This window comes from Myiozetetes cayanensis, unplaced genomic scaffold (genome assembly GCF_022539395.1).
Source record: "Myiozetetes cayanensis isolate MyiCay16 unplaced genomic scaffold, myiCay2020 scf1, whole genome shotgun sequence".
In the NCBI taxonomy this organism is placed as follows: Eukaryota; Metazoa; Chordata; class Aves; order Passeriformes; family Tyrannidae; genus Myiozetetes; species Myiozetetes cayanensis.
The window spans coordinates 116,334,448-116,349,878 of NW_026086604.1; the positions used below are offsets into that span (position 1 = coordinate 116,334,448).

General features: G+C 39.0%; 1 protein-coding gene across 1 annotated transcript in view; it reads right to left on the reverse strand.

Annotated features, from left to right (window-relative positions):
- Positions 1-218: 218 nt before the first annotated feature.
- The window catches only part of LOC126649470 (5E5 antigen-like), a 97,829-nt gene continuing 82,616 nt past the window's right edge, over positions 219-15,431 (reverse strand). The window contains exons 5-7 of the mRNA XM_050333682.1: positions 5,060-5,091; positions 1,870-1,983; positions 219-367 (exon numbers count right to left, since the gene is read on the reverse strand). Of these exons, the coding sequence (XP_050189639.1) occupies positions 1,931-1,983; positions 5,060-5,091 (85 nt within the window). The 3' untranslated portion in view covers positions 219-367; positions 1,870-1,930. The remainder of the gene's footprint in view (positions 368-1,869; positions 1,984-5,059; positions 5,092-15,431) is intronic.

The window sequence follows — 15,431 nt, forward strand, 5'->3', positions numbered from 1 at the left end:
TGGGATACTTATTAAAGTATTCCTCTCGGATTTGATAGAAAGACTGGTATTAATTACCAAAATTTGAAAATGAATACTTACCTTTTCAACTGGAGTATTTTCTTCACTTGTTACACTTGCTTTTCTTGATTCATTTTTTGTTCTGCTCAGCCTCCGGGACACTTTTTCTCTAAGCAAAGTGGCATATCCAATGTGCTCATATATGGGGTTTGTTGTCATTTTGGAAATATACTCAGAAGCCTTTGTTTCTATATACAATGTTATCAAGCCATCTGTAACCAGATCGTGGATTGATTCAAACCTTTTCTCCCCAACGAAGTGCTTCCCATCATAGAACAACCTGTAGTTTAGGGTCTGATTACCAAATCTGCAAACATCAGAAAAAATAGAGGGAGAGAAGGAAGAGAGAGAGAATTCAGACTGGTAAAACACTCAGGAGGTAATTGCACTGACAAACCTATATGTCTGGATTACATATGGAACATGCACACAGCTGCAACTGGACCTCTGTGGAGAGACCAACCCAAGTTTGAACCCAAACTTGACTCCATCACAGGGACTGGACCACAGAACTGAAGCCAAGTCTCCACAACAACCTACATGACCCAGATGTATGTGATTAAATCTAAATCCTATGGAATCTAGCACAGCAATTGGGATGCGTAATTGTGTTAAAGACTCTTCCATCCTGAAGCATTTTTGAGGTGTAGAAAGCCTGTGCTTAACCACCATGGGCATATTTACAGTCCAAGAAGAGAGATGGTCATCTCTAGCAAGTAATTCAAATCCTAGGGGCCTGAATCACGCTCTCTTAGGAAGCTAGGGAGAGCAAGCTCCTAATTCAGGGCCCAACTGAATACCCAAAGTTATGTGGGAAAACTTTGGTCCTATTTATGGCAGGTGTAATCTATTGAGATTTTTAAAAGTGTTTTAAAAATCGAAGTGCTGTAGTAGCACATTCAGTTTGCAACACTGCGGTTGGAATCCCACTATTGATTAGAGGATTCAAAGATATTATATTGGGTTAAATGGTCCTTATATTGCATCAAAACTGTATGTCTCTGCATACTTTATGAGGCATTCAAATGAAAGTGTTTAAGCCTCTTATTTTTCACCCACATTTTTCATATGAATTCACAATTTATAATAAAATTCAGTTTTTGATTCTACAAATTATGATCCAGATGGGTTTAGAAATCATGTTGTTGTATCAAAACAATAGGCATTTTGCCACAATTCTCATCCTTTAGTATTTTTTCAATATATTATTTTGAAATCTCTCTCCAAAACCCTAAAAAATTGTGTTTGTTCTTTTTCAGCTGACAGAAGTTGGTTTTAATTTACACCACTTTTTAGTTGGCATGACTCACCAGCTTTTCCAGCTTTACCATCTGCACATCAATACAAATTCTAAGCAAGATTTCAGCACTGTATCACAGCTACTTGGGGTAATTCCTTAAAGGATTTTTCCTCCTAGTTTACCAGCAGAAGGGTAAAAACGCAGACTTTTAGTTTGAGCATGTCTCACAGAAGTAATAATACTATAAAAATTGCAAGGTATTGCCAATGAGTTTGTTAAAACCCAACTGAGCTATCTTCTCCTCTTGCCACTAGCCCACAGCATCTCTAGGACTTCATGGGCAGGCTTTGAATGACACAGCTAAGCGAGGAGTGGAAATATTTTCAAGGAAATGCACCTGTGAGGGGCAGTGGGTTTGCAGCTAGGGTTACAGTTGAATAACAAACTCTTACTTCTCTGAGCAGCAGCATCCCAAGCTTCTCAATGTATTTCTACAACAAGCTGACAGAATCCCCTCCATTAAACACATTTACACTTGAACTGTAAGCCTCTATTAAAGCAGCATTTACCTGAGAGCAAGAGTATAGCAGCCGGGTTGCCGCTGGCTTTCTCTGAGGATATATGCTCCTTCTACGCCAGCAAGTATTTCATCTGCTTGCTCCCGAGAAATGATCCCGTGAAACCTAAGGGAAGACATTTCAGTGACTTATACAACAATCCAACCAGAAACACGTCCTCCTCCACCCTGGAAACCATTTGAAAACTTCAGCACTCTAGAGCATCGTGGTCCAAGCCATCAGGAGAGTGTCCAAGCAGCAGAACAGCCATCCAGCCTGGACAAGTTCAGTGTAGAGACAAACCAAAAATTACACTGTATATGCAGTTTCAGTCAGTATAACAATCAACAGCTCCCAAAGATTATTTTCTGTAAATGCCCTGCCTTCTCACAACTTTTCTATCAGTCTACACCCCTATTTGTTGATTCCTTTCTAGAGGCCTTACAACAGAATCGAAAACTAGGCACAAAGGCATTTTAAAACACTGAATTATTTATATATATATATATATACTTAAATATTTAAATATAATTAAAATTATAGGTCTTTATTATTATCAGTTTGCTTAATTTTTATATTAACTATGCTTACTCAAATTTGTAAGGGAAACTGAGACAAAAATGGAAGCAATTGTTCAAAATTCTATTCTGAATATATTAAAGTGGAGAAAGGTACAGAATACTACTGAAAAAACCCTGTTTTCTTCATTCCAATGAGTTCCACAGTGTTAGAGAAAAGCAATACTTCTTTGATTCTTTTGTCATTGCTATTTTAAGAAAGAAAGAGAACCTAGGATGCACAATTAACCTTATGATAATCAATATTTAGCAGTGATTTCTCCATCAGTATAAATGCAGTCTTGACAGCAGTTTGAGTTTTAACTCCTACGCACATTTTGCTAGCTGATAAGTCTCTGAGGGTCTCTTCAGCAGTTTTGAAAGTTTCTATTTTTGCTGCTGTTTGAAAAAAAGCACTAAAAGGTACTGGCCTTCAGCATTTTCTCTTTTCTGACAATACATATGAAGTGGCACATCCCTAACACTGCCTCTGGGGAGGAAGTGAAAGAGAAGAAAAACACGTTGGATGTAAATGCAATTGTTGTTCCATTCTCTTTATGTGGTCTTTTCATAACTAATGTATGTTGAAAATATTAGGTTTTGGTGACCTTTTCAGAGTGACTTTTTATTAAAAGTAACATAAATTGATTATCTTTTCTGTCTGTACAGGTGGGGAACACACTCAGTTACTGCTCCATCCAAATTGAAATGAGCATCCCCTAAATGACATAATTTAAACATGAATTTATGAGTGAACTCAAGGTAATTCATAATTCTAGTTACAAATAATCAGCATAAACTATTCCCCAAAAGAAATGTATTATAAACCATACCAGGTTGCAGGTTAGATATTAGGACAAAAGTTCTCCCTGTGATCAATTTAACAAATCACTGGGACAGGATGTTCGGGGCACCTGTGAAATTTCTTTATCCATGGGTGGTAAGCACTGGGTAATCCAAGCTTTCTTATGGATATTTTTTGTACATTTTTTTTAAGAGCATGAAAACAGCTTGTACAGTGTACAAGTTCCCCTGAACTCAGATGTCTGCTTGTGACAGCAACTGACAAGAAATGCTTACAGAAGGACTATAGGAAGCAGTGACATATTTCTATCACTTCACATCCCTGTCCATCCATCACTGGTTTAGCCGCAATTGTGTCTGATCAGTTGTGACCTTACCCTTCATGAATTTGAGAATCTCACTTGTAAACCCTTTAAGATCTTGGTGCTTTTGGTCTCTGCGGCTGCCCATGGCAATGAACTGGAGAAGGATATCCTGTGGGAAGAGCTGCATTCCTAGCTGCATCCCTTTACTCCACCATTTTTGCCCTTTGCCATACCTTTGACTTCTTCTACAACCTTTGCAAAAAGGATGGAGGAGGAAGGGGTAGCGAGGCACCAGAACTATGTGCCCTATTTAAAATGCAGCCATGTCACAGATTTATATAGTAATATTTTTTTTCAGTTTCTTTACCTAAAAAAAAAAATCCCTGTTTCTCTTTCCAAGTACTGCTGAACACTGAGTCAATTGGTTTTATAGGACCTCCCCAGTGCTTCTGAAATCTTCTTTCTGAATGATAACAACTAATGTGATCTTGCCTGGACAGGTTCACCAAGGTGACATCTTACAGTTTGTGCTAGCTCTGCTGCTCCACAAACCCAGGTAGGTCCCTGGATAAGAGGCTGTGGCAATGGTTTTACAAGTCCTGCTGTAGGAAGTGTGATGTGTTACTCAACTAGGTACTGTCTTCAGCTCTGTAGTACTCTAGTGGCTAGATCTCAATGCCTCGTTGTCAAAGATAATATTTTAAAAATGAAACTTGGGTAATTGAGGGCAAAGCTACAGGCTCTTGAGGTTTCTGATGGTAGAAAAGGATCATTAAACACAGACGGTCTGGGATGGAAGGAAAAATAGAACATGGGATCTAAGTAAGAGATAAGGGCTGGGGTCTCAGCAGATTACTCTAGTAAAGGCCAAATGCCTTTACTTGGGTGGCTGCTGCAGTGGCTCTGTCCTTCAACTTCACCTGCCCAAATCTCCCTGCAGTGCATGACCCAGCCCCTTCCAAGCTATTTATGGGCAAGAAGACTGCTAAGCACAAAGGAATTATACTCCAGTGGTTTGTTACATTCCTTACAATAAAAATACACCTCTTCTTTGTGTATTTTGAACCTTGTAACTTCATCAGGGAGAACAGCATTTACACAGCAGTAGGATACACACACACTTCCACAGCTGTGTAGGATGGTGAAAGCATAGGAACATACACAAAAAGGCAGTGAGAGAGACAAGCTGCTTCTCTCCTCCCTAGGCCATTGCAGGACCACTGGGACGTATAAGCGACAACCCAAAAAAACAAAAAAGGATGAAGGAGCTCAGACAATATTTCTTTTCTTAAACTCTCATGAGAAAAGCAAAATAAACATGCAGGCTCACACAGCAGCATAATCCATGGATTGTGAGCAGCAGTACTGGACTGTAACATAGCTAAATCATTAGGCTTTCAATATATTTGGCTCCTAGTTGAAGTGAAAGGTACAATAAAATATTTTATTAGACCTCCACTGTGGCTTTCTTTTTTAGTTCTAGAACAATAACTTTTGGGTACACCCAACAAATATATAAAAGAGGAAAATACTTACTCTCTTCCATAATACTTTGGCCTGTTCTCCACCTAAATTTTGAAAGAAAGGAAAAACATATTAAAACATATTCATTTTTAAATAAACTACAGAAAAATAAGTTATACTTGTATATTAATGAGGACTACTGCACCCAACTAAGGGATGAAGTACTGCAGTTTCAAAACTGTGACTGGAGCATGACAATGCAGAAGAAGAGAAAAATGAGAACAGAAGAGGTGGTTTTATTGATGGATTTCTGGGACAAATACCATGTATCAGTGGTGAATAAATAGAACTACACCTAATTGTATAAAATCTGACCAAGCAGATAAAGAATATTTTACTGCAGTTTTGCAGATCTAGTATTTATAAGACAAAGTAAGACTATTTTTGTTATACATGCTTTGTTTACATTTATAGATATCCTTTATATATGTTCTATATACATTATGTACGTATACTATATATATTTATGTATATTTAGATACCATTTATATGCATTTTTTGCCTATGAATGGGAACGGACAGAAGATAAAAAGTTTAATATTCTTGGGGAAAAAAAGCGCCTCAAACTCCTAGAAGTCTCAAGAATTTGCGGGCCGGAGCCAAAGCACACTCAAAGTTGCCGGCAAGACTTCCAGTTATCTCAAAGACCGTCGAACCAGCTTTTAGGGGTGTCAGGATCCCACGCCGATGCCCTGGGCAGACCTGGCACCGCGACTCGCCCCCAAAAGCAGCTCCCTGTGCCCCCATCCCCGCGGCGGGGCCGGCAGGGGGCGCCGCTCCCCCGCCTTGCGCGGGCCCTTAGGCGGGCTCGGCCAATTAACACGCACGCGGCCATCGCTAATTACTTCGCTGTGCTTTTTTCTTTTTTTTTCTTTTTTTTTTTTTTTTTTTTTTTTTCTTTCCAGGAGTATTCACACAGAAGTGTCTTTATAAAGACCTGCTCCTTCTCCTAGCTGTAGCACTTATCAACAGCGTCATCTCTCCGCGCTGCGGCTTCAGTCAGTGCTTTCATACAATGAGCACGACAGAACTTCCACAGAAGATACACATAAATTCTCCGATTTACTGAAAAAGATTACCTGAGTGCCTGTGTATCTCAACAGAGAATCTACATCAATGGAATTACTTCATGCATGCTAACACACACGTAGAGAAATGGTGGTTTCAAGACTGTTTCATCCTTTAGCATAAAACATATCTAGGTGATTTTACCCCATTTTATCTGACTGGAAACAAGAGCTCTTGTTCTTGTTTTCATGATATCTCACTATTTCGCTCATAAAAACTTTAAATTGATGAAGGTTGTCCTTTCTTCTTTTTTTTTCTCCCCTGAATAGCAAATGCATAACTGTCACATTTTTGATTCAATAATCTACACGCCACACACTAAAGCGAAGCAGCTGAATTTCTACCCTGCAGTCACTAAGGCTACAACACAGCACAAGATGAACAAAAGTCTGTACAAGATAATGAGAATCTTCAATGCAAGACCTATGGGAGTTCAATCAAGTCCTTACTGTGCTTCTTTCCCAGCTCAACATTTCTTTTCTAGCATGGCACTAACAATAGCAGTATCATACCCTTGCAACTCCTGCCTGGGAATAACACCTTGACATAAACACTTTTAAGTTCTGAGGGGCAGGAATGAGAAGGAGAAGCAAACACAGAAGTGAAGAGAGAGCAAAATCAAAGGAATTGCCAAGTGCAGGTTCTGTGTTTCTATGTGCATGTATGGGAACTCAGAGAAGAAAGTGTATGAATTAATATTTTAAAATTTTCTATTTTTATAAGTAAAAAAAAATATCAAGAAAATACTACCTCTGAAAGGAGGTTGTTCATATGTTAATCTTCCATAGCACTATATGACTTTGTAATCTTGGAGCTGTGCAGCCTTCCTCTCATCTTTAGAGACCTTAATTACCCTTGAAAGCATATATTTAGCTGGGAACTCAATTAAAACGTGGGTATCAGAAGCTGGGTTAGGTAAGACCACCACATACACATCTCCTCTTTCATGGAAACAAAGGGCCACTCAGTACACTGAAATTTGGGACAAGGAACATATACATTGTTCTTTCATTCCCAGGGAAAGCCAAATAAAACCTTTAGACTATAGAAGGCAAAGCATGACTTTCATGTAATAGTCAGAATCTGCTTCTATTTAAAGATACAGATTTACCTTGACTGTGTTTATACACAGAATAAATCCTAACACTTGAAAGCTACCTCAGAAAAATAAATTAACAGTACTAGCACCCACCCGAGAAATTAGCTTTCAGTACAAGTTCCCCCCAAATATAAATTACTCCCTCCCAGATAAATAACTATACACATAAACTATAAAATCAGTCTGGAAATAACTCCTTGAACAAATGGAGGCACCTTTTTTATTCTTCTCACACCATTTATACAAAAATACAAATTTATCTGTGAAACTTTTATCGTTTAACTAGCAACTGACTGAACCATCCTGGCTAATGTGATTTCCACTTTTCCTGCTGTTCATGAACTAAAAGATTTGCTCTTCTGAGAATCCACACAAAGCCCATCTACTCCTCTATTCTTCCTCCTATTCCATAAAACAGAAACCTTTCCTCCAACAACTTTTATCATCCATGTGTTTAAAAAAACCCACAACTTCAGTATTTGGCTTTGGACAGAAAAGATACAGTAGCATTTCCTGAGACAAAGTTCCAGATCTGTCAGACCATCCAAGTGCCCCAGAATCTAAAAATCCCCCTGTGTCCTCACCGCGATCTTTACCCTGAAATAGTAATTTCTCTCCTATTTCTCTCCAACTTCACCACTAGAAAAACACAAGGAAACAAAGTTAGCACAAGATAAAAGATCAAAAATACCATCAGGGTCTCTAGATCAAAACCAGAATGTTGGACTGAACTTGGAAATAAACCAAAAGCCTGCACAATTGATGAAGCAGAGGCTTAAAAATATCAAAGGAGCCAGTAGGTCTGTTTTGCGCGACTGCAGACTCTGTAAAAACTTCAAGGGAAATTCTATATATTCCAGAAGGTAAAGGTGACTGAATTTCAGTTGGGATTAGCTTTCCCTCTCCTGCTATAAATGGGCTTGCACACACAAAGTCAAGCAGATCCACGGAAGAGAATTCTTAGCGCTGGAAAGAACAGAAAATCCACAGTTAGGAAAGTGACTGTTTCCTGGTGGTAGGTGTCCAGAACAATCAGTCTTATTCTGAAGACACATACACTTAGGGTGTTTTGCATAGGTAATGGCTGTAAAGAACACTTTCATCACTTTCTGTACAGCCCTCACAATTTCCTTGCTGCAAAAAGAGCCACCTTTCCCAGGTGACCAGTTGGTTTTATGCATCACTGGCCCATCTTCCCAGACACTGAGCAAGGGGGCAGGTCAGGCAGCTTGAGTCATTTAGGACTCTTACGCTAACAGACATAAACAAAGTACACAAATGAGAAAAATCACATAAGACAAATTATAGGTCTTCACTAGTGAAAATATATTTTGCCTTAAAGAGCCCCATAGCTTGCTTTTAGTTCTCCCATACAGAGGATAAATTAAATGGTTGCTCCTTCCCCACTAAAAGTACGTGGCAGCTTTCAATTCAAATGTAAGATGGTAATTTTCTGGCCTATAAAAAGGTATTATTACCAATTTCAAACCAAAAATGTTGTTGCAGAGCAGGCATTTCTGGATGTTGTTCCAGAAACCACGGGGAAAATGCTGAAAATCACTACTGAAATTCATAGTTGTATAAATTCTGAAACAGCAGTGCATGCCAAAATTGTTTAAAACTAAAGTCACATTGATCAGGAAAAAAGATGTATGGTAAAACAAGCTAATCACTACTAACCCAGTAATCTTATAAAGCCAGAAACATTCATTGACATCTAATCTTGATGCATGCTCAGAGAGAAATGAAACCCAGCACAGCTCTCCTGACATTCTACAGAGGCCTTTGGATGCTCACATCTGAGATACTCTGCATACTCCAACTTTGACTCCAAGCCTGCCAAACCTGATTGCCTCTCCCCAGTCCAAAAATAAAAATCCTTACTTGTACACTTGCGATACACTTTACAAGATTTTTTACAATGTTACAGCATATTTTTTAAGGTGTGGAGTTAGTTGTACTCAGGTTTGATGTCAACACTGAGAAGAAAATAACTCTGCCTAATAAACTAGCTACCTGAGCTAATTCAATATATTATGTTTACATCATTTTGAAATGTACTGAATTTTAATGCACTGGGACTTGTGGCTCCTGTTCTGTCCAGGATGGTTAAGCCCTGGCATGACATACTCCTGCTAATGTACAGATTACTTTATTAAAATCCTACACCACTCTGCAAGATAACTCATCACAAAACTACTGGAAATCATGCAAGCAGGAGGTGAGCATTCCCTAATATGACAGATTTTCATTGCAAGCATTGGCATCCAAGCCACACTGCAGCGAAGATTTGAAGATACCCTGAAGAATTCTTTCTGCATAGATGTACTACCACAGAAATAGGATAAGCCTAATTTCAGAAAAATTTAATTTCTCTTCAGCTTCATTGCACAAGACATATTTCCTTATCCAGTGGCCAAAGCTGAAATCTAGAAATGCTGCAATGAAAGTTTAGAAATCCCTCCAGGACAGTAATCTGTCTGTAATTTAGAAGGGCCAGCACAGCATAACACTCTGTACTGTGGACCTATTTCAGCCACTGCCTTAATACATCCATGATGAGAATATAAAAGGGGAAGGAAACAATAAGGTGGGGAGCTGCACCTGGCTCTCTGTTCTTCAATACACAGAGAGAACACAGAAACAAGATCCACGAGTTAATAATGGTGATGTGTTTACTCAGAGCAGGCAGTGAGGCATTTTCCCAAAGGAAGTTTAATCTGATATATTTTCTGTTTGGAACAATCTTAATTATTTTTCAGTAACTCTGGTTGACTGGATATAAATATGTTTTTCAGCTCAGTTTGACGTAAAGAGAAATAGAAGAGTTTGAAGAGAAGCTTTCAAGACAAGCCCAGTAAAAACAGACTGCAGAGAAAAGGAGCTTACTGTCTGTATTGCTGAACTTTTGGCAGACTTATGATAAGCCCACTGCAAACTTTACACTTAAAATAAACAACCAGAAATGATTAAGGCAAGTTGCAAGCCCCCATTAAATGGAATGAAGAATACGCTCGCTGTACTTCATGACTCCTATAAAATATTTCTTTTGCCTTGGATTTTTTCTTGAAGAAAATTCTACTTAGATCTATTAGCATGTCTAATATTCCCTCCAAATAGGACAAATTATTTCACATCAGTGACTCTTAAGCAATTTAAATTGGGAGAAGATTCTTTTGGATGGGAAATATTTATCGACCTTTTTTTACCTTTTAACCAGTTTCTTTCTACTACCTTATCAGGCTCTCTGACACCCATGTTTTCAAAGAGAAACAACTCTTGGTTTTGCAAAACGTGTCATGTCGTTAAGTCTGTTGCTAATTTTGTTAGTAGGGATAGCAGCAATGCAACATCTCTAGTCCCCCTCCAAGGACAGGCCAATAATAGCATGTATGTACTTACTATGTACATACATAATGAAAAGATGGTTTCTCCCCTAAGATTTTCAGTCAGTGGCATTCAGCATGACTGATCTGAGAGGCTTCATATGACAAGCCTATCCAGCACATGTAACTTCATGAGTGTGTTCATGTACTTTGTGGGATGAGGTAGGAGCAAAGACATTGCTCAGAAAGAAACTAGCAATGCCCAAGTCCCCATAACTTATTCCACCTGCTCTGCGTCTCAGAGTCTGTCCAGAGAGAAAGGTGACATAAATAGTTTTGGAAGCGTGCATCTCCTTTTGTCATTCGGTCACAGAGCCATGGAGATGCCAATGTTTAGCCACTTAAGGGATGTATATTCAGCCACACATTATAGGCTTGGAGGCTCCCAGCCTCTGAGAAAGTAGCTGGGAGCAAGATGTCAAAATCGTTCAAAATACCAGAGGGGCAATGACTAGACAGGTCTCTGCAGGAAAGGATCCTGGCATGGTTACAGATCAATAAATGAACTTGAATCACTGATCCTGTCTGTAGCAAAAACTGCCCAAACCAGAAGGCTATACTGAGCATAAAACCAAGAATGCAGCCAACAAGACATCAGAGTAATCCTCTCCTTGCAATGTCTACTCAGAAAGCCTCTAGATGGAATACTGACTCTGGGCCTGGGCACCACGTCTCAAGAAAGACTGGAGCAAATAACTGGAGTAAGCAGGGATTTAGCAATCATGAAAAGACATGAAAAGAGATTGGCCTAAAGAAAACAAGATAGAGAGGGGCTGTAGCACACAGGTATGAAAAAGGCTGCTTTCCAGAGGAAATAAATTTGTTCTCTGTGAGCCTACTAGACATGACAAGAAGAAACAGGATTAAACTGCAAAACAGAAGATAGAACTTAGAAAAATTTTAAAAATAATTAAACACTAAATAAATAAGCAGAGGCAGTCAAGAAATCTTCATGAAGCCTTTTTCAAAGCTTTAAGAAGTGGATATGCAAACATCTCTTCTTGACACAGGAATGACAACCTCTTGACTTTCTTCTGGCCCTGAGATACCCCATCCAGTCTATTCCTCATCTCTGCCTGGACTGCTCTCAGGAGGTAGGGATTAGCAGAGAGTAGACTTGAATAGGCTGTAAAAATCACCTATAAAACCACAGTAATACTTGGCCCACCTCTATGAGGCTCTCTGGTGAGAAGGCAGCACCGAGAAGGCAGTGGACTGAGTGAACTGTTCTGGAGGAGAAAGCCAAATCTTCAAGTGATAAACTTGTCATCGCTTAACTAAATAACAAAACTCAGTTTAAATCCACCAGCATAACAAAGTGCCAAATTGTGTTTGGTATCTTCTAACAAAATACTATGTGGAAAAATTTACAGCACCAGAGAAAAGGTAGGAGTGTTCTTCACCACTAGGAAAAATGAAAAAGAATACAAGACAAAAGTGAAGAACACCAAAAATGCTTTTATTAACTGCTGTTCAAAGCTGCACAACTTCTCTGCTTTGGTGACATGTTATAACCCATGGAGAAAGTAAAATGCATAGCTACCCTTTTGCAGAAGGACAATGCATCACAAAGAAACACAGGAAGCTCAGCAGATCTTACTGTGGCACTTGACTGATTTCCACTCAGTCAAGGTTATTTCTACCATTTTTAAACATAAATATTTTTAAAATAATTTAATGTGCTTATTTGCTTACTTGCTTGTACCAAACTTTCAAAAGAGCTCCTTTAAGCCATCCTTTATGAGGGTATTTTTAACTCAGGTTTGTTTCCTTTCTATGACCTTGAGCAAACTGTCCAGCAGCCAATAATCAATATACCAGACAAAACACCATAAACACCAGAAGGTTACAAAAATCTCCCCCAACATGGACATCTGCTACAAAACCAGAATATATTTCTGTATATATACAGCTCTAACAGAAAAGAGCAAGATTGAACAAGGAAAGAAAATCCAAATATTTTCTTGCCTAGTAAGGAAAATAATGGGCTCCTGAACGTGAGCTAAAATAAACTGAAATAAATCTTAATCAAGAAGGCTGATGCTAAATAGTCAGAGGAGACAGGGTCAGGTTCAAACAATTTCAACAGCAAAAGTGGAAGTCATCCATTTTGTTGTACAGCCTCCATTCAAACAGTAAGGGCATCATTAAATGTAAAAGGAATATCGACGTTACCCTGAATGCAAGTGAAAAATTTGAATGCAGTATTTAAACTATGCTCCTTTTTTTTCAAGAATGATGTGTTGAGTCATTTAAGTAGAAGGAAAAATATCCCCAGCAGCAGATAAATTGCAGTAAGGCACATTAATGCTCTGAACTATTCTGTAACAACTGAGAAGCACTAAAACATTCCTATGACACATGCCACAACAGTCCACAATTCCAAAAAGATGTGTATAATTGGCTGATCTGACCATTCTGTGTGTGTAACTATACGCATACATGCACAGGAAGGATGACAGAGAGACGTCTAAAGTTTCTATATTTATTTATATTAGGAAATAACAAATTCATCAGGTGCTCAATAATCTGCGTTCCTGTGCTGTTTCTGGTTGGGGTAGAGTTAATTTTCTTTGCAGTGGCTAGTATGGGGCTGTGTTTTGGATTTGTCCTGACAATATAGAGATGTTTTTGTTATTGCTGAGCAGGGTTTACACAGAGCCAAGGCCTTTTCTGCTCTCTGTACTGCCACGCTGGTGAGGAAGTTCAGGGTGCATGGGAGGCTGGGAGGAGACACAACTGGGACAAGCAACTCAAACTGACCAAAGGGATATTCCATACCATATGACATCATGCTCAGTATATAAAGCTGGGGGGAGGAAGGAGGAAGGGAGGGACCCTTGGAGTGATGGTGTTTGTCTTCTTACGTGTGATGGCTCCCTGCTCTCCTGGAGATGGATGAACACCTGCCTGCCCATGGGAAGCAGTGAACAAATTCCTTGTTTTGCTTTGTTTGCGTGCATGGCTTTTGCTTTCCCTGTTAAACTGTCTGTATCTCAACACATGACTTTTCAGACTTTTACTCCTCCGATTCTCTCCCTGATCCTGCTGGCGGGGAAGTGACCTCGCGAGTGGCTGTGTGGTGCTCAGCTGTTGGCTGGAGTTAAACCAAAACAATTCCTCAACTTGAAACTTGAAGAAAGATACCAGACACAAAGTATCAGTCAGGGAGCAGAGACATCCAGAGCCCTTTCAACATATTATTTAACCAGACACGAGGAATATTAGCCTCAATTTGAACAGGTATGTAAATCTGTACAAGCACTTAGCATTTTCACCTACATGTAGGCTTATAGATTAACTTTATCTAGATGGAGATATGAAAAAGACTTTCATTTATTTTGGCTTGAAAACTGCTTACATTTAAAAAAACCCCAACAACCTAGATGAAGAGAGTGATATTAAACAAGGATAAAAGGAAATAAAAAACTAGGGAAATAGCAAAATCACAGAGACACACACATGCACATCACCCACTTCCAAAGAGAGATGGAAGGAGGGTGAAACTGCAAAGATTTCAAGCAAAGCCAGAGGGATAATTAGCAAGTTCATCAGTCCTTAAAGACAGCTGCCTACAGTTTGTGCTCATCAAACTGTATCAAAAAAAGTCAGAGCTTGCCACCATGTCTTCCAAAAAGATGGTTTTAACTTTTCCATTTCACAGTGATCAATAAGCGCACTGACTGGTTCATACCATATTCCTCTGATGAACACTCATCTAATTTGCAAATCATAACCTAGAACATTACTAAATCAAACCTGAGAAAATTCAAGTGAAACAGACAAACCTATTCTAGTTTTGTTTAGCTGTAACTACTTAAATGAAATATTTACTATCACATCTGCAGAATAATTAGAAAGCTTTCTCCTCCGTTCAGTAGTCAATGGACTGTTAAAATGAGAATGATGTGGCTTCGTCTGAGTGCTCCACCATCTCACTGTTGCAGCAGAGTGAGACTGCAAGACTCATGGACCCTAGGAGAGATGAGCTTTCCTGTCAGTCATTAAAGTGCCTTGGCAAAAACCACCAGCAAATTTCTCTGATGTGATAAATACAAGGGAATTTTGGGCAAGCAATATTCCAGCCTCCCTTCTTTCTTTCCTCCACTGCTGCAAACCGCAGGCATTTTGTAGGACGAAATTCACTATGGAGATACTACAGGAAAATGACCTTGGGTGTAAACCCGTATTTTAAACTTATGTAGGAAAACCTGTGTGCAGCCAGTTTCGAGGGATGCTGGATACAACACCTTTTGACATTCCTTCCGTGGGTCCTCTGTACCACTTTAGCTGAAGAGCCTTCCTGGCCTTCAACTGCTCTGAGCCACCACCAATGCCAGGCTTTCTACATTTGCTATGGATTTCAGCTGAAGAAATTTCCTCTTTCTGTCAATGTCTATTCAAAATTGCTCTTTAGCTTCATTTGCAATCCACAGACTACTGCTGTGTCCTCCTTGTATTTTTTTTGTTTCTATCATAAAGAGGATTATAAAAACACAATTAAAGCATCAGCAATATTGTAAGAATTTGAAAATATAGGCTCCATTAAGTCTTGTATGTGGAAACATTTTCATTAATGAAAATAGTTTTCAGCACAATTCTGCTCATTTTCACTTAATTGCTGGCTAATGGGGTCTCTCGGTGTGTCACTGTGTGCGTTCTGAGGTTTCTTTCTAAGGGAAAGATAATATAATATTCTGAATTATCTCAGATAAGCTCTCAGGACTGACAGTAAGAGACACCTCATGGCAGTGTCTGACTTTTTGCAGTAGAGTGATCTGAACAAGTGCCATGAAAATTCCCATTTGCTCCCGTTATTTACCACCAATTT